Here is a 24,745-nt window from a genome sequence, read left to right as displayed (position 1 = left end):
AGTTCCTTCTCTTTTGTTGTTTTCATTTCTTCAATCTCCTAAGCCCCTTTGTTATTCCTATCATCCTCCAAGAATTGTCAAATGTACTGCAACTTCCCGCTTATCAATCCTCAACTAACGAACAGAAAGCCAATAACAGATCAACCAACGTGGAGCATCACTTTAATCCTGAACTGCTGAACTGAGCCACCATCCAGATTGAGTTCCTTAGCCTTCCAAGCCTTCTGTAGTTCTTGGAAAACAATAGTCAGGTCGTGATCGACCCCCTGCCGGACACGAATTTCAAATTCTGACCATTCAAACCTGACGGAAGCTGCCAGGACCGATTGCCCAGTCTGCCAGTTCGAGTTTTCCGTCAAGATCTGTTGGGACGGACTCCACTCAACCACACTGCACTCAGCAGCCATGTGCCCCAAGAACGAAGATGCGGACGGGAAATTCTGAAACGACACCCAGACAGGAGCCATTCCTTCCTGGTTCGAAGCCTCCACCAAGAATTTGGTACCATTCGGGTAGTGTCCCTCTAGATTACTCACCTTGTCATCAGTTGCGCTTGTCTTATTGTTAGCACTGGTCCCATCCGCTTTCAGGCTTGTTGGCTCGGGAAGACTGTTGCCATTGTTCTCCTTGCAATCACCCCAAATGAAGCTAAATGGGCGTATACCACTCGGCGCTGAGATACCAGGCTTTTGGCTAGTGGATTCTGAGGCGTCCATGCCCCAATTGGTCGACGTCTTGTGTCTGTCGGATGCCCTTCTCTTGAGTTTGTCATCTCCATCATTTGTCTGGTTCGCGGTAGATCTGAAAAGCTCCGGGCTTGAAGTTGATGTGGCATAGGGAGAATTTCCCCAGAGCGGTGGCACAGAAGCAGAAGTGCGTCGAGTGGGTGTGGCGAGCTATTTATAATCCCACAATGTTTTGTGAGCTACTATGTGGACAGTAGGAGACGGCTCAGTACTGACCTCTATCGCATTCTGTTTGTCTTTGTTCCTCATAGCACTATTTGCCTTTCTTTCAAGCAAGAGAGCAACCGTGCGAATGATTCTGTGGATTAATAAGCAGTAAGCATAACTAAATAACGAAGCTTGACAGGAAGGTCTCCAGCAACCCGACTTACTCATCTTTCCGCTCTGGGTAGGTACAGAGAGATTCAGGCTCGTTGAAAGCATCTGGCAGCAGGTACATCTTGCGGGTTTCCGCGCCCCAGTATGTCATGCCGTACTTTTCCACGAATCTCTCAGCACAGAAGCGTCTCTTGGACTCGAAGGTTTGAAGTTCAGTCCAGCTGTAATTGGTCACCTGGGCATGTTCGCGTAGACGGTTTATGAACTCGGTGTGATAATCAAACTTCAAGTCCAGGAACGTAGTAAACTTTCGGTCGCGACACTTGGCATTCAGGCGACCCTCATCCAGATCGCACTTCATGGGATGTGGCTCCATGGTCGTCAGCATTTTGAACTTTGGAACAAGTGATAAGTCAGAGTGGCGGCCTGCTTCGTGTGATTCCTGGCCTCGAAGGTGAGGGAGACACTAGGTAATGGGACACTGACCCAGATGCGCATACCATGTGTAGGGAAGAAGAGCCATAGTAGCTCAAGCAACGTAACAGTAGATGTAAAGTAGCAGGGCGAAGCAGTGAATGATAGACTGTTGTGTTGCTATGGGAGATCAACCAACAACAGAAAGGGTCTATTATTAGGTCAACATCCTTAGGGAATTTCATGAACTACTCAAGCACGAATATACTAGTAGATTGATTCATACAGGAAGTGAATGGAGATAAAAGTGTTGAAAACTGTAACAAGTTACTTACTCAATAATCTCTTTTACTGGAGCCTTTTTTTTTCGCCCGGAGCAAAGGGCAGATTGGTGGTCACCATGTCTTTGCGTAAGTCTTCGGAATCAAGCCTAGTCAATAGTTAGTCCACTTTCTGCTTAGGCTGCTTAATCCTAGGAGCTCTGCAGTGTTCTGGTTCTTAGTAGTGGCTTAGTGGAGTGCACCGGATGACAAGAATGTACAATATTGTATTTTGCATAAGTCGCTGCTAAGATCTATCCATCTTGATGAGTCTCCAAGTCTGCAGACCTGTGTATTGCTTAATATATGGTAGTGCTTCCTCCTTTCTGTTCCCGTTCTTCTTTCTTTCTCTTAGTTCTTCTCTTGTTAACGAGTCTGAAGAGATGCTGTACATACAACAGAGCGAAGCAATGATAGAAGCAAGTATAGCACAGATGTATGTGGCTTTTGCAAGCGTATCCCAAAAAAAGGCATTTGCTTTGGAAATTAACCTCAGAAAGACGAAAGGAAATATCGAAACCATAATATGCGACATATACCACAGCCCTTCTATCTGCCGCAAGGGTGGCCGAGAAGGGAATAAAAGCAACTAAAAATATAAAGGGCACGGAGATAACGAGATGCAAAGCCGTGTAAAAAACTTCAAATTCGCACTTTCGTGAGTTCTGCTTGGGAATGCAAAATCTAAAATTCCCAATCCTCCTCAACGGACTTGATAGCCCACTCAAACTTCTCACGCAACGACTTGGAGAAGAATTTCTCGATTGGGACGTTGAACTTCTTGCTGAAAACGACCGTGAGACGAGGGTCGATATAGTTCTGCACGGTGTTAGACAACCTATCGAGGCGAGTCCGGGGCAGGGGAAACTTACAATTTTGGACGTTCCGAGGGCTACTTCTTTGTTGTCTTCCTTGTCCTGAGCTTGCAATTCCATGGTCTCAATACGATGCTCAAGCTTCTGGATGGCGTTCTCAAGCTTGTCGACTGTGGGGCCTTTGCCTTCAGCTTCCACTTTTCCTGTCTTGTTCTCTTTGTTGAACTTCTTTTCCATGTCTTTGACCACTTCCAGCCGGTTTTCAAGTTCTTTGGCCTTCATTTCCTTCTCCCCTTCTGCCGCAAGCTTCTCGTTATCCTTGTCGAACTTCTTCTGGATCTTTTGGCGTTGTTCTTCGAGTAAGAAAGCCTGGTGCTCCTTGATCCACTCCATGTCAATATCCTCATCCATTTCGAAGAATTTAGCCCCCTTCTTTTTCTTAAGACTAGGTTCTAGATCAAGCATCTGCTGCTTGAGGCGCCACCTTTGGTAACGGAGACCTTTTATCTGCGCAGTGGAAGTGGAAATCGTCAGCACTCTCGGAGGCTAAGATCTAGATCGTGTATGTGATACTTACCCTCTCACCCATCTTCTCCATTTGATTAGCGTGAGATGCAGTCACGGTTCGCTTGTGGTTACAGAGAATGGCCACTTGACGGTTGGCATCGTTGTACGCCTTGACCTTCTCTGCAATCGTACCGGTCGCTTTCATCTCCCTGAGCAGTGTACCCATCGTGTGTGAAGCGTTGTAGGTACGGAAAACTTTCGCCGTCAAGCCCTGCATATAGTTCGAAAGGTGCTTGTTGAGCGCAGATGTCTACAGAATTTGGATGTCAGCGAGCATTTTAAAAAAAGACAAACGCAGGCAGGGTAACCTACCGTTAACCGATCAAAGATCTCATCGCCTTCCTTCTTAGGGCTTTTCTTGAAGATCTTCAGGTTTTTGAAGACCTGGGCATCGACCTCGACTTCATCATAGAATCGGATACTGTCCTTACCCAAGAAGTCGAAGATAACCTTGTTTGGTGGCTTGAGCGTGACGTTCTCGTATTTCAAAGAGCAACAGCCAACTGTTTCCGCTTCGTCTTCACCCTTTTCATTACCAGCACGAAGGGCAAACTGATCTATCAAGTAGACAGCCGTCGCTTTCTGTCTCTCCACCATCAACTCGTTCTTCATATTCTTCTTGTAGTCCTTGCGAATTTTATCAATGTGATGTTTCAATTCGCGAGCCTTTTCGAACTTCTTGTAATCGCTCTGGCCCTTAACATCGGAGTTCGCGGCAAGCATCACATATTTGTAATTGCCATTGATGTTCTCCTGCCACATAGCAAGCCACGTGCCCTCTTGATCGTGCTTGACTTCTTTCCAACGGTGGCCCTCCGGCGGTGGAGGTACAGGAGCGTCCTTTCCGATGTTGATGGTGATCTGCTCAGGCTGAACTCTAGACTTAACACGTCCCGTCTTGGGGTGCTCACCACGGCCACGGAAAAGAGAAGGGGGTTCAACACGGAAGTTTCCGACCTTCTGCTTTCGGCCGTCCCATATGCAGTACATATAGGGGGCTTCTTCAGCATCTTTTTCAGCCTTCAGGCGCTTCTTCTCAGCTGGGGGTAGGTTCTTCTTCTCTTGGCGCTTCATGTCATAGTATGCGAAAATTGGCTGGAAGTCGCACTTGGAGAAGTCCTTGATATCGACCTTGTTACCCTTGGAGTCTGTTGCGCCGCCTGTCTTTTTAAGAACATCTTTAAAGTCCATAAAGAAATTCTTCTGGAAAGTAGGGTTTTCAACATGCTGAGTCGCATTCAACATGCTTCCAAAGAAGCCTGCCACCTCTTCCGCATCAGGGTGAAGATTGACTGGAACACCATCATATTTCAATTTGACATCCTTTGGTAGGGGTTCGTACGGTGGGGGGAAGACGACACCGTTGTGTTCGAGGGTAGTCCACTTTATCGTTCCATCACCCTTCGTAGGATCTTCCCACCACCTATACTCTTCTTCCTCGCCTTCCTCGGCCTCTTCGCTCGCTTCCTTTTTCACTGGCGTAGCTTTCGCACTCCCTTTCTTTGCGGGGGTAGACTGCGCAGACTTCGGTTCTGTCTTTACCTTTGCTGTAGATGCTCTCTTCACAAGCTTTTTATCATCGACTGGCTCCTTTTTGATGCCGTTGGTCGGCTTTTTGGTCGCTGCCGCCTTCGCGGACGCTTGTTTGCGACTAGCTTGGGCGTCTTTTTCTGCCTTCTGTTGAATTCTCTTCTTCTGAGAAGCAAGTTTCCTTTCGATGGGAACATCCGAGTCGGACTCTTCGACAATCGAAGTCTCTGCAGCCTTTGGCAGCTTTCTCCCGTTAAGCGCTAAAGGTACATCTTCATCCGTTTCCGGATCTTCATGCTTCACAGAAGTGCGACGGCGCTTGCTCTGTCGAATAGTCAGCTGCTGAAACTAACACTGACAGCGCCGCAAAGGAAGGGGTTTAACGTAGGGAATGGCGCGGGCTGGTTCTGGCGTACCAAGGGCTGGTCATCCTCTTCACTGCTCTCTGGTTCCGCGTAGGATTTTCTTTGACCAACGCTAGTTCGCGCTTTTCTTTTGCTGAGGGCGCCGTTGTCCTGAGCTTCCGCATCCGCCATCTGAACATCATTGTCCTTCTGCACGGGTCCGAAACGGTTTGAGATGCCAGGGTTGACATCGCCGTTTGTCTCTGTCGCATCGCCCATGATCACGTTAGGGGTAACTAGATGAGATTATATGTAAGAAAAACCTATCCATGACATATATCCAAGCTCAATAGGAGCGAATCTCAGATCGTATTCAAGGGCGAGAGGATTTGTAGTGATGCGAAAAGCGCAAACCGGCTGTCGCTAGACCCGGGAGATGTAGGAGAACTCACCAGTAGATCGGCCGTTTGCTTTCACAAGTGGGGTATCGTCCTCTGAGGAGCTCATGATGCTTGGATACGAGTGAATGGGCAAGCGTTGGTTAAAGAACGGAGCGTACAGGTGAGTTCGACAGGGAAACCTGTAAACCGGAACGGACTTGCCCAGTCGGAAGAGTAAGACTGGCGCTTGACAGAAGGATGAAGTCAGAGAGAATCTGACCAATGGAAAGGGTGAGAGGAGAGCAGATGTCAGGAGAAGAGTAAATACATTGACTGAAGAGGGGGAAGAGGTGGCAATAATGAGAAGAGTGAAACAAGAAAGGGAAAGGGCTGACAAGCTGAGAGAGGAAAAAGAGAGGAAAGAAAGGAATGCAATGGAAAACGAGGCCGTCTTTTGGGGCCTGAGGCGATCTCTCACGTTTCTCCGGACCGCCAGCCAGTCTGGTTGCGAGGCGGGCGACTGCCTGAGGCGACCAACCCAAAACACAGCGTCATTGACACAACCTGCTCCGAGGCTGGCTGAGCGTCGATGCCTGCATGCCTGAAGAGGAATGCCGGGATTTTCGGGTTAAAGGTTTGTGCGTACTGCGCATCTGGCTTTTCAGGTCTCCCCGACAACCTTCCCGTTCAGGAATAGTGCGGCTTTGTTCCCGTTCTGCCGGCTGTCGGACGAACAGAAACAGGAGTCCAAGTCAACGTCTTCTCTTCCCGCTAAAGCAGAGGTCTCACTACCCACCCTCGCGGCTCTTCCCTCTGCAGCTTTCCATCGCTGGTCATTATATCTTGACCTTACGGTCCGACCTCATAATGTTCTCTCGTGCTGTTCGCCCGGCCGTCAGGGCCGGTAGTGCTGTTGTCACCCGGTGAGTTCTCTTCCGGACCTCTTCACACCCACCTGGGCACCTTCCAAAACAGACCTCCAATCATCCGCGAAGAAAAGAGAAAACCTTGGGATTCTAGGATGATTGCGTTCAATACGGTGGCCATTTACTAATTTCTTTGTGAAGCACTGCTCCTCCCAATGCCGCCAACTTCGCGACTCTGCGTGAAATCGAGGGCCGTCTTAAGTCCATCAAGAACATTGAAAAGATCACCAACACCATGAAGGTCATTGCTTCTACCCGTCTTACCCGCGCTCAGAAGGCCATGGATGAGTCTCGCACCTACGGTGAGACCTCCAACACCGTTTTCGAGAAGGCCGAGACCAAGCCCCTCGAAGACAAGAAGACTTTGCTCGTCGTCGCCAGCTCCGACAAGGGTCTTTGTGGTGGTATCCACTCCGGTCTGAGCAAGGCTACCCGTCGTATCCTCCTGGAACACACCGACGCCGACATCGTGGTTCTTGGTGAGAAGGCCAAGGCTCAGCTCTCCAGAACCAACCCCAACGCTCTCGTCCTGAGCTTCGCCAACGTCTGCAAGGACATTCCCACCTTTGCTGATGCCCAGGCCGTTGCCGACCAGATTGCTCTGCTGCCCGCCGACTACGCCAGCGTTAAGATCATCTACAACAAGTGGATCAACGCCCAGAGCTACGAGCCCGCCACTGTTGAGGCTTACTCCGAGGAGGCCATCACCAAGTCCGGTTAGTGTTTTTTAACCGTCTTCTCGCTTATATAAAAGACTAGTATGCTGAACTTTTTCTCCAAAGCCAACATCTCCTCCTTCGAGATTGACGACCAGGCTCTTGCCAACCTCCGTGAATATGCTCTTGCCAACAGCCTGTTCTGGGCTATGGCTGAAGGCCACGCTTGTGAGATTTCTGTAAGTTCATTACCGATATAGTGTGGATATTCGAATCATTACTAACTCATCGATCCACAGGCCCGTCGTAATGCAATGGAGGCAAGTATCACCTGAACAGTTGAGGTGCTCGTTGACCTAGACTAACGAACCATTTCTTTACAGAACGCCTCGAAGAACGCTGGTGAGATGATCAACAAGTGAGTACCGCTCAATACATAAACTGGGATCCAAAATCTAATGTCCTGCAGGTTCCAGATTCTGTACAACCGTCAGCGTCAAGCCGCCATTACCGGTGAACTGGTTGAAATTATTACTGGTGCCACCGCCAGTGCTGACATGTAGAAGCTTTTATGATGCTTCAGTGGGAAGGAGTCGACATGTGTGTAGACTTACTCTTAAATACCTAGCTAGATTTTTATCAGCCTGTAAATCAGTCTATCCATCTTTCTTTTGTCTCGTTTTCCCCCCTGGCCAAGTATTGTAACTTTTTCTTATTGCTCTTGTTTTTATCATTTTTCTTCCCCCTCGTTCGTTGCCTATTATCGTTTTACCGCCTCGGATATTGCTGTTTCAGAGAATTCACCGTTTCTTGTACAAGACGGTGCTTTTCTGAGACTGGGCACATGATATTCCCCTGGTCTGAGACTGGCAACCACCGTGACAACAAACAATGTGAATCAAACGGAAAGTGCACTACTTGTCTTACATGCAAACAGTGACTCTTATGTTTCACTCCAACTAAGCCACAGACTTCCCATTCAGCTTTCCCAGTCTACTCGAATGGAGTCGATGAATAACTACTATACTCTGCCATTAAATAGAGCTTTCCTCCCAAGCAAGGCCTTCATTTCCCCTTCCTAAAATTCACATACGTCTCACAATATCCCATTCTCCCTACCTCGAACAACGATTCTCGCAGGCTAGAAAAGTACCTCAACCCCAAAGCCCAACATATACCAAGAGATAGATCACCCTCCATGGCCTCCACAATCGGAAGAACTACGATGAACTGCTACGAGATTCTGGGCATAAATCCAAATGCAGACCTGAAGGGCGTCAACAGTGCCTACAAAAGACTCGCTCTAAAGTACCACCCCGACAAGACAGGTGCAGATGATGCTCACCTCGAATTCCAGAAGGTACAGTACAATCACAATACTCTGTTCCGCATATTTCTCATATATCACCCTACCTTTCAGTTACTTGACTCAGTTTACACTGACCGGATCATGTATTTGAAGATTCAACAAGCCGTCGAAATCCTCCGCGATAGTAGCCGCCGGGGAAAGCACGACGCAGAACTGCGGAGCAGACGTATTTTTAGAGAAGAGGCCATCAATCTCTCTAAACAGGACACTTCATCTTCTTGGGAATGGGCGGCTTCGAGTCCTGATTTGTCTGCCCTGCGTAGTATGAGCGGGCGGTATATGTTTAGTTATGCGAATAGCGTCCATATGGATCCTTATTCTCCGGCATCGCAGGAGGAGATCAGACGATGTGAGAGGGAGCGCGAGTATGAAGAGCAACTGAGGCGGGAGTGCGAGCAGTGGGAGGCTTATGAAGGCGACCCGGATATTTCGGGTTATACTTGGACATATGATCCGGAGACTGAGGAAATGATGAGGCAGGATAGAAGGAGGGAGACTATGCGTGCCTATGTAATGCGTGATGAGGAACAGACGGAGAGAGGCGAGGTGTTGGATGAAGAAGACAAACAGGGTTACGCTGAGGAGGGTGGTATGGCTGGTACCAACGCACGTTCTGAGTCTGAGGAAGAAGTTTGTGATGAAGAAAATCAACAGTGTGAGGAACGTGAAGAGCACGAAGGCAAGGAAGAATATGAAGGATACGAGGGTGGAGAGGAGTATGAAGAGCAGGAAGAAGACGAAGGGTATGAAGAATACTATGAGGAAGGGGGATATGCAGGAAAACAAGGTTATGAAAAATGTGGTGGATGCGATGGATATGGAGGAAACGACCAACAGGGAGAGAAGGAAGAGGAGGACGATCCCACCTTCTCAATTACCTCTACGCAACAAACCCAGGCCGAATATGAAAGCGCACGACAGGCCCCCTTCTCTGACGGTGAAGATCTGCTTGACATGGCGAGCATTGGAGAACCAGTTGACCCGGTGGATGAAACAGAGGTTATCTCTGGAGAGGAGTCAGATTCTGAGAAAAATGAAACTTTCCACAGTTTTAGCGACGAAGGAGAAGTCTGCTCTAATGGCGACAACGCGACCTCGCAAGCCATGCCCACCAATGGATCTTCACCAAGCTCACGTTCAGTCCTCGATCCTTTAATCCCACACTTCAAGGAGAAACTAAATCATCCTAGCGGTCGATACACGGAAGAAGATGTCCACACCGAGCTCAGAGGTCTTGTGATGGAGTCCTTCTGTGGCTGGCTAGAGACTCTCCGGCTAGAGTTTCCCGGAGCAGAGCCTGCAGCAACTGTCCGGGTGAACCCAGAGCATTGTCGTCATCTGGGTTATTGGAACAAGGAATTTGGATCATCGGAATGTGAAATGTGCCACCGGTGGATGCCCATCTACACTCTTTCCTGCCCGGGGTGTGGGATCAGGGCGTGTGTTGACTGTAAGTTTCACTACGAGGAGTGACTTCTGCCCCCTATCTTCTTGTTACAAGATGCTTGAGCTCCCCCAGTCGAGATATGCTCGATGATTCATATCAATACCGTTGTATTCGGTTCTTATTATGAAGGAAAAGATGACTTGTGCCATATCAAATGGCAGATATTTGACTCTTCATTGAGTATGGATATACACTACACTCCTGCAAATCAAGATTAGCCAAGATTATCTCCCCAAGAAGAATATAGTTTCTCGGTGCTTTAGCAGAATCTAGCATGATACATGCCTTCATGTAGACAATATTTAATTCACTATACAGTACCTTCAGACGTTCTCTTCTTCAACAAGAATGTCTGTTGTAGACGCGTTAGTCAAACCTCGGAGGATTTACATGGAATCTTACAGCATCTGATGCTAGCTAAGTTTTGAATAGGTACTAAGAAGGCTTTCTGTTATTATTGAAGAGCATCATATTGGTAATCATATGTAAGCAATCAAATTGTCAACTATCTATAATACGTGATTAATATAGCTGAATAGATCCTTCACTTAAACCCCCACCGCTTCAAATACGTCTCCAGATTCCTTGCATTGCCATCCCTGAACTTCTCCAGCATCTTCGGCGTCTTTTCCTCCAACAACTGATCCATAAACTAAACGGCTTGACATAAATCCTGTGAGAACCACCATATGTCCACAACATCGCCTGCGCTAGGGATAGTAGAGGGCTTCTTGGCCCCGACTTCAATCAAATCGGCATCCCATATATAGTCAAAGTCTGGATTTAGTACCAAGCCAGGTTGGCAGTGCCAGGCTTACTCAATACAGCCCTTGATCGTCCGTGCCAATCCGGGTTGTTCATAGTTCCTCCCACGGTACAAAGATTGCATATGGTACAATGCAGGGGTCCAGTGTGGTGTATGAGGTGGAGGCAACCACCGAATTTTTTGTTCATCATTCAGAATTCCTTGTGGAAGCTGTGGTAGTTCTCGGTCTACATGGTAATCACGGTAGATGGGTATAGTCTTTCCTTAGTGACTATGAGATATTCTTGCCCTAACAGAGATATACTTAAAGACTCACCGTTGAACTGCCAGTGCTTTTCCCTCCCTCCTTTCATGATAGATGCTCGGTCGTAAACTGAGGATTTGAAATTATGACTTGGGTACTTGGAAACCCCCACGATAATCATTTGACTTGATGTCTACAACATATACGTAACATGGCCACGCGTTTCAAAGATAGACTTTTACATTCTTTTTTCCTTTTTTCTTTCTTTCTTTTTTACTTATCAAATCGATAGACGACAAGTTCACGGTTTGCATTCTCACCAACCAAGTGCCTTTCATTTCCGCAAATCCTTCCTTTACCTATGAGCTCGAAAACCTCCTCATGCTTCAATGTTTTACTTGACGATGGAGTTCGGATGCTCAGAAACATTTTCAAATCAAATGGCCATGTGATAGGAGACAAATGGAGGCAGAAGCCAACCTCGGCCTTCTCATCATATGCCTCGGAGACGACAGCATACCATGGCTCATCGCATATGGCAAAGGTAAGAGGTTTTGTTTGTAGACTGTTGTTCCCACGGTAGGGAGGAAGTACCTGAGTGTCGAACCGCCTCCAGCAAGGCCCTTCGCCGGAGATTGGAATGCTAGTAATTTGCACCTGTGATGTCCACTCGGTCGGCGCAACTAGGCGATCGACTGGCCCTGTACACAAGTTCTCGACAATATCAATAGATTGGTTGTCCGCACTAATGGTCAAGCATTGCACACCCGGGAACCCGCGCTGCCTGACAGAGTAGAACCCTAATTCCCTGAACCCAAAACGCGTTATAATAGACGGACCATTGTCTTGGCCAGCTTCTCGCAGACGTCCGGTTGGGTCCAAGGAAGGCCGATAGTCTGATGGTTTTGAGATATCCCAGATAGATAGCGACTCGATCGGAGCATCGTCATCTGCAGTGTACAAACTGCGATTGGGCTGCCAAATATAGATGGCATAATGTGTTTCGCTGTGAGTGGAATAGAAGCGATCCCTCTCACTGAGTGGGTGACCAAGAAACATGATCTTCCACTCATTCCGAAACTTGATGCTCCATCCACTAGCAGCCTCTGTCACGTCAAATGATGAAGCAAAGTGGCGATGCACGCCGTCACTGTCATTTAACCAATGGAAGGCCTTGGGTTCTGCCCACTCCACAACAAGAACTCTTTTCTGTAGTCGAATTCTGCGAATCACTTTGCCTGTGATAATGAAAGGAACCATAAATTTCCTATCACTGTCTAGGTCCAAGAGCACAAGGCATGAGTGATCTGCGCTCGGATACACTATCAGACCATCCTCATACGACCAGAACGACTCTGGGAACGGGCAATCAACGCGCTGCATGAGGTGACTAGCATGGTTTTCCCATGGTTGCACGTGGAACCATTCTCTTTCCCCAGATATGCCGAAGTCATCACAAAGTTTGTGCTTCTGGATAGATTTAGGTTTCCCTTGGCTAAGATGATCATACCTAGAGGCAAGCTGATCGAAGAGCCGGCACCAATAGATATCGTCTTCTGTAGTCTCCAGCATGCAGTCAATATCTTTACCATGAAGCTCCCTAACCTCTTTCGCCAAGGGAAAGAACGTCCTCAAGAGTGGGATAAGATTTGCGGGGTTTCCGAAGCTCTGACTCCAAGATTGGGAAACACGGCGGCAACGGACGATGTCTCTAGGACTGAGATAGTTCAAGATCATCCAGAAAATCTCTCGTGGCAACATGGACATTCCCAGAGCCTCACGGTCTCGAGTAGTTGCTGGTGTGTCAACCATGCCCACTGCCATTGTGAACGTGGGGGTGGGCTATAGAGCTTCCTTTCACGAACGCAGAAGAGAGTTAAGCATTGATAAATTTAATTTCATTTTCAAAGTATAGGCGAGGCGGTCCTGAGCAACTTCTCAAGTCCCCATGAAAGGCGAAGGGCTTCTGAGAGAGCATGGGGGTGACCGACTGTACCCCCACGTCGCACTTTTGTATTAAATCATTAAGTAAGTGTATTTATGGGGCGGAGCGGAAGCTTTCCCGTCACATGCCAAGAGCGCGTCTTTAGGACACATTGCTTCATTGCTTCTCTTTCAACGTCTGACCAACCATAAATAGTGTTTCCTCTCTTACTAGAGGGGTTTTCACCTATTACATACTATAAACACCAGTCATAGTATACCCTTTCAAAAAAAAAAAAAAAAAAAAAAAGGAGTTAATCCCAAAGGAAAGCTCTCACTTTCAAATTCAAGATGTGGCAGCCAAGCTCTGCACTTCTTCTTGTCGCGTCACTTCTTACAGCCCTCCCAGTCAACGCTGATGGGTTGTACACTAAAAAGTCGCCTGTGCTGCAGGTGGATCAAAAGTCTTATGATCGGCTCATTGCCAAGTCCAATCACGCATCGGTAAGGTGAACTGTTACTGACTATCAATGCTAACAACAGTGTTAACCATCTCACAGATCGTAGAGTAAGCGCTCTATTCCCCCTCCTACCATGATCGCCAATTCCTAATATGTGTCCCTTTACACCAGATTCTACGCTCCCTGGTGTGGCCACTGCCAGAACCTGAAACCTGCCTACGAGAAAGCAGCCAAGAACTTGGACGGTTTGGCCAACGTTGCCGCCGTCAACTGTGATGATGACGAAAATAAACCCTTGTGTGGCCGGTTGGGTATACAGGGCTTCCCGACACTCAAGATCGTGACACCTTCCAAGAAATCTGGCGCACCAAGGGTGGAAGATTACCAGGGCCAGAGGACCGCCAAAGCTATAGTTGATGCGGTGGTGGACCGCATCCCAAACCATGTGAAGAGGGTTACCGACAAGGATCTGGACAAGTGGCTCTCTGAAAACGAAGAATCCTCGAAGGCTATTCTTTTCACCGAGAAAGGCACCACGAGCGCTCTCATCCGAGCCCTTGCGATTGACTTCCTTGGATCAATCAAGGTTGCCCAAATTCGTAGCAAGGAGTCCGATGCTGTAGAGAGATTTGGCATTGAGGAATTCCCCAAACTCGTCCTCCTCCCCGGAGGCGAGCAGGAGCATATTGTGTATGATGGCGAGCTCAAAAAGAAGCCAATGGTGGAGTTCCTCAGCCAAGTCGCGGCCCCCAACGCTGCTCCCTCTGCCACAAGCTCCAAGACCAAGTCCTCAAAGCCATCTAAGTCATCGTCCGCACGTTCTAAGTCTACAACGGTTCTAGATGATGAAGCAGAGAACTTGAAGCCAACTGGGTCTCCTGACCCCAAAGTTGTCCCCGACAATGCGCAGGAATCGAAGCCCGCACAAGTTCCCATCCAGGCACCCCCTATTACTTCCCTTCCTACTGTGGAAGCGCTGGAGTCTGCCTGTCTAACACCCAAATCCGGCACTTGTATTTTGGCTCTTCTTCCAGAGTCCACCGAAGCTGACGCCGACATTCCCAGCTCCGCGAAGGAGGCCGTTGTCAGTTTATCTGAGATTGTACATAAGCACGCGGTGCGCCAGGCGCACCTCTTCCCGTTCTACAGTGTCCCAGCTACTAACAGCGGGGCCGCAACTCTGCGGGCTGGGCTCGGTCTTTCTGAGGATAGCAAGTCAGTGGAGGTCATCGCGTTGAACGGACGCAGGGGCTGGTGGCGGAGGTACGACCCATCGGACAACGCGGACTACAGTTTGGCCCGTGTTGAGTCCTGGGTTGACGCTATTCGTTTGGGCGAAGGCTCTAAGAGCAAGCTCCCTGAAGGGGTCGTCGTCACCGAGGCCGAGGCTGAGGTCGAGACTGAGAAACAAACCGCCGATCATGACGAGTTGTAAGTCGAAACTGTTAGCACCTGGATCTGGGCCGTAGCTATAGTTGGTGGACGTCTACGCTCCTTCTTTAGCAGAGGTCCAACTATTTCAAGTAGCTTGGAGCGGAGGCGTTACGGTTAGTCAATGAATAGGATGTAGTTTTTACAACGGAGGTAGTTGAATTTCAATGAACTTTTTAATATAGAAATCGGTCACGTATATACAAGAGGGTAGGTCACGAAAATCAGTTTTGTTCTAGACAGAATCCCCAAACTGCCAGATAAACACCATCTTTGTTTTGTGAAAAACCCAAAAGAAAAAGTATGCTTCTATGGCGCATATGCCAGGCTCCTAAATCAACAGTCGCAGATCATTAGTGCTTCTTCTTGCCTTCCGTTCCTTTCTTAATGATCTTCTGTCTTTTCGAATCAATCTCCTGGTCGTAAATTTCACGAGCCGACTCTCCCTTCTTCCGCTTGCTGGGCTTCGACGACTTAATGCTGACCGTCGAGGCGCCTCCACCCCGGATCTGCTTCTCAGCATCCTCCCACGCAGCACTACCGTTGTTGATCTCGTATCTGAAGGCTATAAATCAGTTATTGCTCATTCAACAGGCTACTGGGAATATCTGTAAATGGAAACCACTCACTTGTCGAGAGGAAGAGCATCAATCAAGGCCCGCTGCTTCTCGCGCAACTCTGCGTCCACTTGCTGTCCTCCCTCGCGGAGCTCCTCATCCAGGCCAGTCTCCAGGGGCTTGAAGCGCTCGTCGGCGATCACGTCGTCGTGTGCATCAGTAGAAGCCTGGGCCACGGGAACTTGCTCGGAAGGCATAGTCTCTGCGACGGCGCCCTCGATGACAGAGCGGAAGTGAGTAGACATCTTACGGATGATCTTGAGGAACATGGCCAGGAGCTGAGATGAGGGTAGGCTCAATTCCTTCTCAAGGTCGTCCATACTCTTGTGTTGCAGGCCGACGGCCAGGAGGATGGACTGTTGCACCCCGGAGAGGCTGACTTTGCCGTTGAGGCGGCCGGAGAAGTAGTACTCTGCGATGGTGGGGACCATGTCGAGGATGACGTGGTAGTCGAGGAGATTGTTGGCGTAACTGTCGATACGCTTGAGATCGAAGGGGGAGAAGGCGGCGTCGAGGTCGGACTTCTTGAGGAGAGCCGAGATGATAGAGGGGTCTAGTTTGGCACCTGCGTTGGCGGACTCACAAATGCTGAGGGAAAGCACGGAGGGGAACTCGCGGAATTGGTACGATAGTAGGGCAAGGAAACGCTTGTGGAAGTCCCGTGCGAAAGCACCCAGCCAGCTGGAATCATTTGGCCCAGAGGAGAGAGTACGCAGCATCACGCATGAATGCTCGCCCGTTAGATCATTAGGCGTTTGGCGGAGGTAAACGGGGGCAAAGGCAGAACGCTTCCAGAACTTGTGGAGGGATGGTGTCAGGCCATAGCTGACACCAAGGTAGTCAAGAGCATCTGGGCGGCGTTCGGACAATTTTCCGAAAAGGGGTGGCATGGAGCGGATGTCACGAACATGGATATTGTCATCCAGAAGGTTGGAGTTCGTGAGCTCCTCGTCCGTTACTCTGACCATTTCGTCCTGTGTCTCGTTGACGTCTTCAGAAAGGCTAGTGAACTTGCCTTCATAGAAATCAACCAAGAGCTCCAAAGCACGAGAACCATAACCCATGTTCAAATACTCTGGGTTGGTTGCGATACGGACAATTCTGGCACCCGAAAGACCAGCAAAGTCCTCGTCCTGATACTGCTGGCTAACAAGCCATGGGATCAAATCACCTCCACCACGTTGACCACGGCTCAAGCTGTTGAGGACACTCTGTCTGCTGATGCGACCTTCCAGCGCAACCTGGATAACACACAGAGGCTCCGGAAGCTTGGTAGCATCCTCGTCAATTGGTGGAACAAGAACATAAAGCTGATGCGCCGGGGCATCACTCATGAGCTGAAGGTCGTTAGGTGTGTTCTTGTAGTGACTAGCAACATAGAGAGCCATCATCTGCTGAAGGAACTTCTCAGAAACAGGGTGGAACGAGAACAGGGTATCGCGGTTGACTTGAAGCAGCTGACACTGAGAGGGATGCGGGCAGCCTTGCGTGTTCATCTTGGACTTCGGCAACGTCGCGTCGAGGCATAAAACCTTGTTCAGCCACTTCTCTACAGAATCTCCTGGGGCGTATCTGATGGGTTCGGACAGGGTGATCTCTCTCAGAGACCGTCCACCTAGGCTCTTATCGGTGTTTTTCGCCGCCTTCCCGGTTGCGCGATCAGCGACATCAATGTCCTCTCCGCCACTGGCCTTGAGTCCTCCGCGTGATTGCTCACGAAGTTGTTGAATCAGCTTCAAAGAGAGGGACCTGCCAGTACCTTCATAACCATTGATAGTGGAAGCCATGAAGACAAGGTAAGGACCCATTAATTTGCGGACAAGGGGGAGGGGGATTGCTGCCGCCTCATCAATGACTAGCAGCTCGGCCTGGCCTAGGACATGGGCATCTTGGGGCTGAATGTACTGGATGGTCTGACGGTGCTGCCGATGAATGTTAACCCTGACAATAGCCTTGTTGAAGTCAGGGTTAGTGGATTGAAGAATGGTATAGTCAACATGGTCAAGGTAGCCAAGAGCATCGAATCCCTTGAACACAAATTCGAACAGTGTCTTCAAGTTCTCCGGACTAGGAGACGTGATGAAGATATTGCTGTAACCATGCGCAACAGCCGCTGCAATGGCAACACCCAAAGCTGCCGACTTTCCTCGTCCTCTTCCGGCAGTCAGGGCAACCGTACTCCGGAGCGTCTTCTCCGCAATTGCGTCGACAAAAGTCAGGAGTGCTTTCGCCTGATCAACAGTGCGAGCCAAGCTAATCAGCGACCCGACTGGTTGCGAGTCTGCCAAGCTCTCCTTGATTTCCTTCAGCTCCTTCTTTGTGCCAGTATTAGAAGTATCGATAGAATCTGGTGGTGGCAGTGGTTTGACGTTCTTTCCTCCGGAGATCGGCAAGACATTTAGTTCATCGTCGACAACCAAGCACGAATCGCAACTACCAAGAGAAAGAATGAACCGCTCGTTGAAACGTGCGACCACATCATCATGTGCTTCTGTCCTATATCTTGAGTGAATATCCATCGATAATGTATAGAGTTGCTTCAAACTGCTCATGCCCTTCAGGAGCAATAGCACAATTCCACCACCTTCCACGGTTTCGATTGTTCGGGCGAGCAGGTTCGGTGTGATGGCTTCGAAATCTTGGAGGATACACATTCCATAGGTATTACCTAGGATCTTTTCCGTCTCTTTGTAGTAGACGTAACGAATCTGGTTAAGAGTGATGAATAATTCGAAAGGGTCTTCTTGGTTCGGTTCACGGATGCCCCTCTTCACTTCCTTCTTGATCTTTGCCTCACGCTTCTTGCGATGACTGGTAAATCCCAAAAGATCCTTCTTATACGCCCAGAGAACGGACTTGTTCTGTTTGACATCGTGCGACGACATAATGTAGTGCAGGTTGACGATCGCATCTTTTGCGCGGTCACCAACAACGACGAAAAAGCTTCGTTTCTTCTCCTGCAAGTTATTGCGGATAAGCGCAGGAATGCGCGAATCAATCGCCTTACGCGGCATTGTGGTTGGAGCTTTCTCTGGCTGTTGCAACTGCCCAAGCAACCAATTCGTAGAAAAGGCGAATCCGTTGGAGGTAAAAAACTGTGAGTGGGTACGGAGATATTGTCCAGGTTCCTAGACTGACCACGAACTCCACACACAGCCTTGAATTCTTATAAACCGCAGACCAAACCCTTTATAAGTGATATCAAAAGTGATTCCGGCGACTGGGTCTGGAATTGTAAACTGCCGTCCGTGTGTTGTGACCTTTTTTGCTCAGCCAAAAAAAAAAAGAAAAAGTAAAAAAAAAGTTATCAGGCGGAGACCATACTGCCAGACGCCACCGCCTAGTAAGAGTCACCGCCCTCGTGCGATTACATAACCCACGACTTTTCCTCTTCAGGAATAGAGCACTCTCACGTCCAAATTAGGAAAAGGGAGTCAGTGGACCGGGCATTAAAGTTGGGTTAATTTAGTTGGACTCCATCAATCGCTGAAGCTTCATCATCTAGATGACGAATATTCGACTATCTCTGCATATGATATGATACCTGTATTCGACGATTTTCCCTTCTTTCACCTGTCGGTTCTTTGTCAATTAACAGATCTATTTCCAATGGAATGCAATGGAATAGGGAGACACGGCAGTTTTTGAGAGCCGGGAACTACCTTATCATTTCCAATCGACCGTCACCAAAGAAAAGCAACTTTTGGGGCTTCAATTCTGTGATATGATTTGCTCAGCGGGTGCTCAACATCAGCCAAAAATAAACTTGGCATGACACGGCACCCAAGGCTAAAACAGACCTCGTTCAATGATCGTCACTGGCGTGCATTTGATTTTCCTGGCTGGCTCCACGGCGGACAGTCTAAGCTCTCCCATTCCAGCAAAGACGGGCAAATCACCCATGGTCGACCTTGTTTCGTTGACGCAATTCATCCGCTGGCTTGATACCGTCGCACCCCTAACACGGAGTAACCTTGGAGGGGTCAGGTACAATATCCTCTCCAGGGTCTCTGCTTCACAGTTATGACCTTCATAGGACTGTACATACCGTGTACATACTACCCTACCTTACAACTTAATCGAATCGACCCTTCCCGCCCCTTGACGTCTCCACCCAACAAATTTAAAATTCCCCAGGCAGTTTAAACTAGTCGATAGTCGCTCCATAGCCGCCCCGAGTCCCTTGTTCCTCAGTATTCTGTGCGCTTTTTGGTCGGCGCAGCATGATGCAAATTGGCAATTGGTCACTGTAATGGCTTCCTGTGCTAACACACATGATCATATTCTGTCTCAATGAATCTTTTCTCCGCCGAATCGGGGCTCAAAGCCTCTTTGGTGTAAGTGACTGTCCTACTTTGCCCCGTAATAGCTAACCAAGCGCGCAGGGCATTCTTATTGAGCTGTACTTTCCTTGCGACTTCTTACACCACCACTTTCGCTTTTGGTGAGTCAATCCTATACATTCTCGCGCTAAGGACGAAATGGGGTGTAATGGAATGTACTGGGCGGCAATTGGGCGTTAAAAAGAACAGCATATACGGTGTATGCAAGTATGCAGCTAACACAACGGAATGAACAGACCATCCACTTGAATCTGCTACCCTAGCCTGTTTCTTTGCAGCTATCTCTCTTTTGATCACGAGCAGATTCGCCGACTCTTTCCCCACAATATCGTCTCCTGCGCACAAGTATTCCGCCATACCCCTCACGGAGCTTAGCAATTCCACCGCAGAAGAGCCACCTTCCCCGAGTAACCACAATGGTAACTTTCCCAGCCGGAAAATACTTGGATCGAGTCGGTGGATTGGAGTTTGTTTAGTTACGGGCATGGGTTGCATACGGATCGCTCTATATCACCAAATCAATGTCAACGGTGAATGCGCACCAGTGGGATATGCTGTAAGTGTACCTACGAAAAGCCTGACTCAGGACACACATGCCGATAATGAGCAACCAATTCTAGTGCATGATCCCATTCCTCATTGCGTTATACGATTACTGGCGCAACCAGCGTGGCCGACCAAATCAGAAATGGATTGCGCCGGAAGGCCCTTCAAATGCGCATCTGCGCATGTTCGTCGCTGTAGCCAGCCGCGCGCATTTCTACCTTTGTCGGAGCCGCTTCAGGAATGTGTTATCGGCTGTATTCATCATGGCTGGTGGTCTTCTCGTTACTACATTTGATGAAGGCAGGCAATCGACATACATCTGCCCTATCATATCCGGGCTACATCCACGGTTTCGGGTGTATAGGTTTCTCAGCGTTATTTTAGATACCTTGGTTCTAATCGGTGCTGCTGAATTTTGCCGGGAAGGTAACCGGTCTCGGGATGGAAAGAAAAAGCAAGCGTTGGTTTCTTGGGGCTATGGCTTTCTTGTAAGTCTGTCTACTTGTGGTCAACGGTGCATAATTGAGATGATCTAACTGTCCACACTTCATAGGGGGTTGCTGTGATTTGTACAATCGCGGCGCTTATTCTCAAAAAGGTGGCGCCTGGGGATGGCGGCTTTGTCAACTCCCACTATTTACGAAGTGCAGCAGGCCAAGGCCTATTAGTTGCTTTTACAGTACTGTCCGCATTTCAACTAGTAAGCATCATATATTAGTTCGGATAAACCTATCTCTAACTGGCTCCAGATGCCATTTTATGGTGCGGTTGGGATCTCTATATTAGCAGGCTCGGTATTCGTTAATTTTACGCTGGCCTCGGTCTTGTTTAACGGGCAGGAGCCTTTCCCACTGATCCTCCCCTCTCGTGCTTTTGCTGCACTACTTCTTACCTTCCTGGGTGTTATGCTATATCTCTGTGGCCAAACGGCCTCTGAAGAAGAACCGCAGTTCCTTTACGTATTCAACGTGTTCATGCGAATATTCTTTTCAGTCATATTTGGCCTTGTGTTAATTCTGATCACTCACCAACCCAGTGTAGCCAATGTACACCCAATCGACCTACTTATTTATGAGGGTAGACAACATCATGATCGCTGGAAATCCAGCGCCAGTGGCAGCAAGAATCTGGCAGGAGCCGTTGCCCAGTATCGAGCAAAATACAATCAACATCCACCACCGTAAGTCAATTCAGAAGACTCACCAGATGCTATACTGACTCTCGATATAGGGGCTTCGACAAATGGTACGAGTATGCCACTAGTAGGTCGTCTGTCGTCATTGATGAGTTTGATCAGATATACGACAATCTACTGCCGTTTCGTGCCTTGCCGCCGGAAAAGATTAGGGAACTAACTCACCAACTCGCTACAAACCCATACAACGATATTGGTGCAATCAGTATACGTAATGGGACAGCAAGAGTTCAGCAGGGTATCAAACCAACACATGCCTGGATGGTTATCAGTGCTGCTAAGATCATTGAGAAATTCTCTGAACACCTACCTGACATGGACTTAGCCTTCAATCTTAACGACGAGCCACGAGTCTCTGTGCCCTGGGAGAAGATGTCTGTTTTTAGGGCTCAAGCCAGATCTCAAGCACCTCCTCCTGGTGAGGGGTTAACGAATGGGTGGTCGAGCGACCGGGATGAAGGATGGGCGCCCATTGAGCCGGCAGATCAGACGACAGAGACCATGTTTACCGACAGCTCCTTTGTAAATATATTCGATCGCTATGTAAGCGCTCTTTGTCCTTACTCGTCAAAGGCTCGATCTCGACGAATGTGGGATCGACACCACATATGCATGGGCTGTATTCGTCCCCACTCCATGGGACAATTTCCGTCGAACTGGACGGTGGCAACTGATATATGCCACCAACCTGACCTTGCATCCTTTCACGGATTTTTCGTGTCACCTGCATCATTCAAGGTGACCCAAGATCTTGCTCCGGTTTTTAGCCAGAGTACGATTTCTGGATTTGGCGACATCATTTTCCCTAGTCCGTGGAACTACGTGGATAAGATAAAATACGAGCCTTCTGAAGAGTACCCGGATCTGGACTATGTGGAAAAAGAAAACCGCCTTTTTTGGATTGGCGGCACGTCGGAAGGCGTGAGTCGCGACGGCCAATGGCAAGGAATGCCGCGTCAACGCCTGGCACATCTAGTTAACAACAATACATACAACAAGGTGTCAGTACTGCTACCTGCAGACAAACCTGATACATATTCATATCAGATTCTTGACGGCTTGGCTCCTACAGAGAAGCTCGGCTTGAATGCTTCTGTCCACGTTACCGATCCGATCGTGCGCTGCAGAAAGGACTGTGAAGACCAAAAGCAGGAACTAGGCACAGCAGGTCGGGTCGACTTTCAAAGTCACTGGAGTTACCGCTTTCTATTTGATGCAGATGGTGCTGGCTTTAGCGGCCGATTCCTTCCCTTCCTGCAAAGTCACAGCCTACCATTCAAAACCGGCCTGTTTCGACAGTGGTTCGACTCACGGATCACAGCTTGGCTGCACTTTGTCCCCATTGATGTCCGTCTCCACGGCCTGTGGAGTACCTTGGCATACTTTGGTGGCGTGGACATACCTGTTGGTGTGGATGATAATGGTCAACCCAAAGCCATGATGGAGCCACACAATCTTCAAGGGCGCTGGATCGCAGAAGAAGGTCGCAAATGGGCCGAAAGAGCTCTACGAAAAGAAGACATGGAGATCTATTTCTTTCGGTTGCTTCTCGAATGGGGCCGGCTGACTGATGATCAGAGAGATATACTTGGATATACAGAGTGATGTCCCCGTACACTGCACGATTGGACACCACAGTAAGCGGACAACATATCGACTGTTATTGCCTCCTTGGTGTAATCACAGGCGCACAGGGTGCATAATTACAACATAATGTATATATTCCGTTCGATATACCTCACTCTTTGAAATAGTCTACCTGATTGTCTAGTATTTTCTGGGGTTAAATGCATAAAGAATGTCGCCATTTACAGCTATCAGATACCTATGTACATCCATGAGCGAAAGTAAAAGTCTGTCCATACAAAATGCAAGGTATATCAAATCCCACCTGGGATGTACACCATCCTCAAACCTACAAAATCAATTCCTCCAATTCTCCCTCCGCTGTCTGATAAACGAACGTTTTCCGATACCTACATCCATCTTCCACTCAGTCACATTGCTTGCAACGCTCGCAGCCCCGCCCTGATAAACCTTCAGCGAGTTAATACGCCAGAATGCATCCTTAAACGCAGCAGGGTTATTAGCCACCCAATCATTGCAAGATCCCTTCGAGGCACAACTACTCGACCCCCAAACACCGCCCGCCCAGTCCCCACAAAAAGTCGTGTCGAAGATCTACGCACCGGTCAGTAAGTATCCCACCGGAAACTCAGACACCCTTAAGAAAATAACAAGGAAAGGAAGGATTGGAAACACATACAATCTGCAGATCCTTAAAATGCGAATCAATATTGCAAGCTCCGGCAAACCTCGCCGATGGCGTCCCCCAACCACTCGGATTCGGATTCCCACTACCGATATCACCGGGGATGCTGGAACGCGGGAAATACCAAACACTGATAGCCTCGCTAGTCCATTCAGTGGCATACACACCGCCGCCGGCATTGTTAAACCCGTTCCCGTAGGATTGGGCCGAGTTATCTTTAATACCGCAGCCTGCGTTGTTGGCCTGGCCGGGGGCATTGACGTAGCAGTCACTTGTGAGGAGGGAGCCGGAGAAGCCTGAATTGTCAATTGTGCAACTGTCGCTAGTGTGGAGGGCTACCTGGTTGTTGGTTTGGTCATTTACGCCTTCTATGACGTCTATTTCGCCGTTGTTCGGCCAGTTGGGGCCTAGGAGCCAGCTTTGATATTATCAGTCTTGTTTTTCTTTTGAGTTGGGGATAGCTAGGGGCATTGGGGGAGACGTTACTATGCTGGCCAGGCTCCGCAGATACTGCCGGGCATGTGGGCTAGATCTAGAATGAAAAGGCCGTGGTTATAGGCTTTGTTACTGCTGATTCGGACGCTTTGGCGGCCGCCTGGAGCGGCGTTTGTGTAATCGACGCCCATGTAGACGGATCCGTCGGCTTTGATTAGGCCTGTGTTCTGGGCTGTGCCTCTGTCAACGTATTTGACGAAACCATGGGTCGGATCATTGCCTGTGAAGAAGCTAAATTTATCGAAGAAAGTTGAGTCCGTGCCGTAGTCATCTTGTAGTGTGTATGCGGCCGCGGCAAGGGGAGCCCAGAGGCTTAGAACCTGGGCGAGTGTGGATAGTATGTGCATTCTGAACGTGAATGATCACAATAGAAAGGAATGTGCAGGGTATATGTGAAGCTGTGTGAAGGGGTAGGAGGGAGTGATGGTATTTATATAGGGAGTGTTCAAACAATGTGCTTTGTCTTAAAAGGTGTATTGTTCAAGCAGCATAAAGGAAGGGCAGCGTCAAAGCCACTCTCTGAGTGAACAAACGCTGGATGGATAAAGGAGTGTTACAGATTGGCTTTCTTGTCGTGGGTTCTTGATTTCCCCCTGGTGTCGGGGGTTCAATATATAGCC

At 48.7% G+C, this 24,745-nt stretch overlaps 10 protein-coding genes across 10 annotated transcripts; 5 read left to right on the top strand and 5 right to left on the bottom strand.

The window, feature by feature from the left end:
* Positions 1-140: 140 nt before the first annotated feature.
* BDV27DRAFT_157211 (uncharacterized protein) lies at positions 141-1,452 on the bottom strand (the record flags this gene model as incomplete). Its single annotated transcript, XM_032072462.1, has 3 exons — positions 141-896; positions 963-1,044; positions 1,118-1,452. 3 exons carry the CDS (start codon positions 1,450-1,452, stop codon positions 141-143), a joined length of 1,173 nt encoding a protein of 390 aa, XP_031928185.1.
* A 553-nt stretch (positions 1,453-2,005) lies between these two features.
* On the top strand, positions 2,006-2,436 carry BDV27DRAFT_107423 (uncharacterized protein). The gene has a single exon (XM_032064437.1). The coding sequence runs from the start codon at positions 2,065-2,067 to the stop codon at positions 2,389-2,391; it is 327 nt and encodes a 108-aa protein (XP_031928184.1). The 5' UTR covers positions 2,006-2,064; the 3' UTR covers positions 2,392-2,436.
* Positions 2,006-5,842, bottom strand: BDV27DRAFT_127418 (DNA topoisomerase 1). Its single transcript, XM_032066758.1, has 6 exons — positions 5,507-5,842; positions 5,127-5,350; positions 3,493-5,034; positions 3,191-3,430; positions 2,671-3,120; positions 2,006-2,617 (listed from the first exon to the last, which is right to left on the bottom strand). Exons 1-6 carry the CDS (start codon positions 5,559-5,561, stop codon positions 2,483-2,485), a joined length of 2,646 nt encoding a protein of 881 aa, XP_031928183.1. The 5' UTR covers positions 5,562-5,842; the 3' UTR covers positions 2,006-2,482.
* A 349-nt stretch (positions 5,843-6,191) lies between these two features.
* BDV27DRAFT_127417 (F1F0 ATP synthase subunit gamma) lies at positions 6,192-8,026 on the top strand. The gene is made up of 6 exons (XM_032066757.1): positions 6,192-6,357; positions 6,502-7,076; positions 7,143-7,255; positions 7,316-7,336; positions 7,400-7,434; positions 7,486-8,026. Exons 1-6 carry the CDS (start codon positions 6,302-6,304, stop codon positions 7,577-7,579), a joined length of 894 nt encoding a protein of 297 aa, XP_031928182.1. The 5' UTR covers positions 6,192-6,301; the 3' UTR covers positions 7,580-8,026.
* A 188-nt stretch (positions 8,027-8,214) lies between these two features.
* Positions 8,215-9,900, top strand: BDV27DRAFT_171836 (DnaJ domain protein; the record flags this gene model as incomplete). Its single annotated transcript, XM_032075706.1, has 2 exons — positions 8,215-8,376; positions 8,479-9,900. 2 exons carry the CDS (start codon positions 8,215-8,217, stop codon positions 9,856-9,858), a joined length of 1,542 nt encoding a protein of 513 aa, XP_031928181.1. The 3' UTR covers positions 9,859-9,900.
* A 1,154-nt stretch (positions 9,901-11,054) lies between these two features.
* BDV27DRAFT_171834 (F-box protein) lies at positions 11,055-12,833 on the bottom strand. The gene has a single exon (XM_032075705.1). It carries the CDS (start codon positions 12,664-12,666, stop codon positions 11,116-11,118), a length of 1,551 nt encoding a protein of 516 aa, XP_031928180.1. The 5' UTR covers positions 12,667-12,833; the 3' UTR covers positions 11,055-11,115.
* A 104-nt stretch (positions 12,834-12,937) lies between these two features.
* Positions 12,938-14,845, top strand: BDV27DRAFT_127413 (putative disulfide isomerase). Its single transcript, XM_032066756.1, has 3 exons — positions 12,938-13,269; positions 13,326-13,333; positions 13,398-14,845. The coding sequence occupies exons 1-3, from the start codon at positions 13,117-13,119 to the stop codon at positions 14,659-14,661; spliced, it is 1,425 nt and encodes a 474-aa protein (XP_031928179.1). The 5' UTR covers positions 12,938-13,116; the 3' UTR covers positions 14,662-14,845.
* Positions 14,846-14,856: 11 nt separating this feature from the next.
* On the bottom strand, positions 14,857-18,519 carry BDV27DRAFT_127412 (ribosome biosynthesis protein KRE33). Its single transcript, XM_032066755.1, has 2 exons — positions 15,287-18,519; positions 14,857-15,215 (listed from the first exon to the last, which is right to left on the bottom strand). Exons 1-2 carry the CDS (start codon positions 18,286-18,288, stop codon positions 15,011-15,013), a joined length of 3,207 nt encoding a protein of 1,068 aa, XP_031928178.1. The 5' UTR covers positions 18,289-18,519; the 3' UTR covers positions 14,857-15,010.
* Positions 18,520-19,434: 915 nt separating this feature from the next.
* Positions 19,435-23,095, top strand: BDV27DRAFT_107389 (putative capsular associated protein). Its single transcript, XM_032064435.1, has 7 exons — positions 19,435-19,611; positions 19,660-19,718; positions 19,854-20,173; positions 20,238-20,651; positions 20,717-20,863; positions 20,913-21,343; positions 21,394-23,095. Exons 1-7 carry the CDS (start codon positions 19,568-19,570, stop codon positions 22,961-22,963), a joined length of 2,985 nt encoding a protein of 994 aa, XP_031928177.1. The 5' UTR covers positions 19,435-19,567; the 3' UTR covers positions 22,964-23,095.
* Positions 23,096-23,281: 186 nt separating this feature from the next.
* On the bottom strand, positions 23,282-24,472 carry BDV27DRAFT_157203 (glycoside hydrolase family 16 protein; the record flags this gene model as incomplete). The annotated part of the gene is made up of 3 exons (XM_032072461.1): positions 23,282-23,539; positions 23,625-24,048; positions 24,117-24,472. The coding sequence occupies 3 exons, from the start codon at positions 24,470-24,472 to the stop codon at positions 23,282-23,284; spliced, it is 1,038 nt and encodes a 345-aa protein (XP_031928176.1).
* Positions 24,473-24,745: the final 273 nt, after the last annotated feature.

The sequence above is a fragment of the Aspergillus caelatus genome (assembly GCF_009193585.1).
Source record: "Aspergillus caelatus strain CBS 763.97 unplaced genomic scaffold BDV27scaffold_75, whole genome shotgun sequence".
Classification (NCBI taxonomy): Eukaryota; Fungi; Ascomycota; class Eurotiomycetes; order Eurotiales; family Aspergillaceae; genus Aspergillus; species Aspergillus caelatus.
Note: the sequence above shows the minus strand (reverse complement) of the source record. Positions and strands in the feature narration are given on the sequence as shown.

What these genes read in the sequence shown, in the direction of transcription:
- BDV27DRAFT_127418 (XM_032066758.1), bottom strand. Translation starts at nt 5,561, where the DNA reads ATGAGCTCCTCAGAGGACGATACCCCACTTGTGAAAGCAAACGGCCGA. An exon ending in AGATCTTTGATCGGTTAACG is followed by an intron (nt 3,431 to 3,492) that starts GTAGGTTACCCT and finishes CAAATTCTGTAG; the next exon opens with ACATCTGCGCTCAACAAGCA. An exon ending in CCCTCGGAACGTCCAAAATT is followed by an intron (nt 2,618 to 2,670) that starts GTAAGTTTCCCC and finishes AACACCGTGCAG; the next exon opens with AACTATATCGACCCTCGTCT.
- BDV27DRAFT_127413 (XM_032066756.1), top strand. Translation starts at nt 13,117, where the DNA reads ATGTGGCAGCCAAGCTCTGCACTTCTTCTTGTCGCGTCACTTCTTACA.
- BDV27DRAFT_107389 (XM_032064435.1), top strand. Translation starts at nt 19,568, where the DNA reads ATGAATCTTTTCTCCGCCGAATCGGGGCTCAAAGCCTCTTTGGT. An exon ending in CACCACCACTTTCGCTTTTG is followed by an intron (nt 19,719 to 19,853) that starts GTGAGTCAATCC and finishes CGGAATGAACAG; the next exon opens with ACCATCCACTTGAATCTGCT. An exon ending in CTTGGGGCTATGGCTTTCTT is followed by an intron (nt 20,652 to 20,716) that starts GTAAGTCTGTCT and finishes CACACTTCATAG; the next exon opens with GGGGTTGCTGTGATTTGTAC.
- BDV27DRAFT_127412 (XM_032066755.1), bottom strand. Translation starts at nt 18,288, where the DNA reads ATGCCGCGTAAGGCGATTGATTCGCGCATTCCTGCGCTTATCCGCAAT. An exon ending in GATGCTCTTCCTCTCGACAA is followed by an intron (nt 15,216 to 15,286) that starts GTGAGTGGTTTC and finishes TATAGCCTTCAG; the next exon opens with ATACGAGATCAACAACGGTA.
- BDV27DRAFT_171834 (XM_032075705.1), bottom strand. Translation starts at nt 12,666, where the DNA reads ATGGCAGTGGGCATGGTTGACACACCAGCAACTACTCGAGACCGTGAG.
- BDV27DRAFT_127417 (XM_032066757.1), top strand. Translation starts at nt 6,302, where the DNA reads ATGTTCTCTCGTGCTGTTCGCCCGGCCGTCAGGGCCGGTAGTGCTGTT. An exon ending in GGTAGTGCTGTTGTCACCCG is followed by an intron (nt 6,358 to 6,501) that starts GTGAGTTCTCTT and finishes TTCTTTGTGAAG; the next exon opens with CACTGCTCCTCCCAATGCCG. An exon ending in GCCACGCTTGTGAGATTTCT is followed by an intron (nt 7,256 to 7,315) that starts GTAAGTTCATTA and finishes ATCGATCCACAG; the next exon opens with GCCCGTCGTAATGCAATGGA.
- BDV27DRAFT_107423 (XM_032064437.1), top strand. Translation starts at nt 2,065, where the DNA reads ATGAGTCTCCAAGTCTGCAGACCTGTGTATTGCTTAATATATGGTAGT.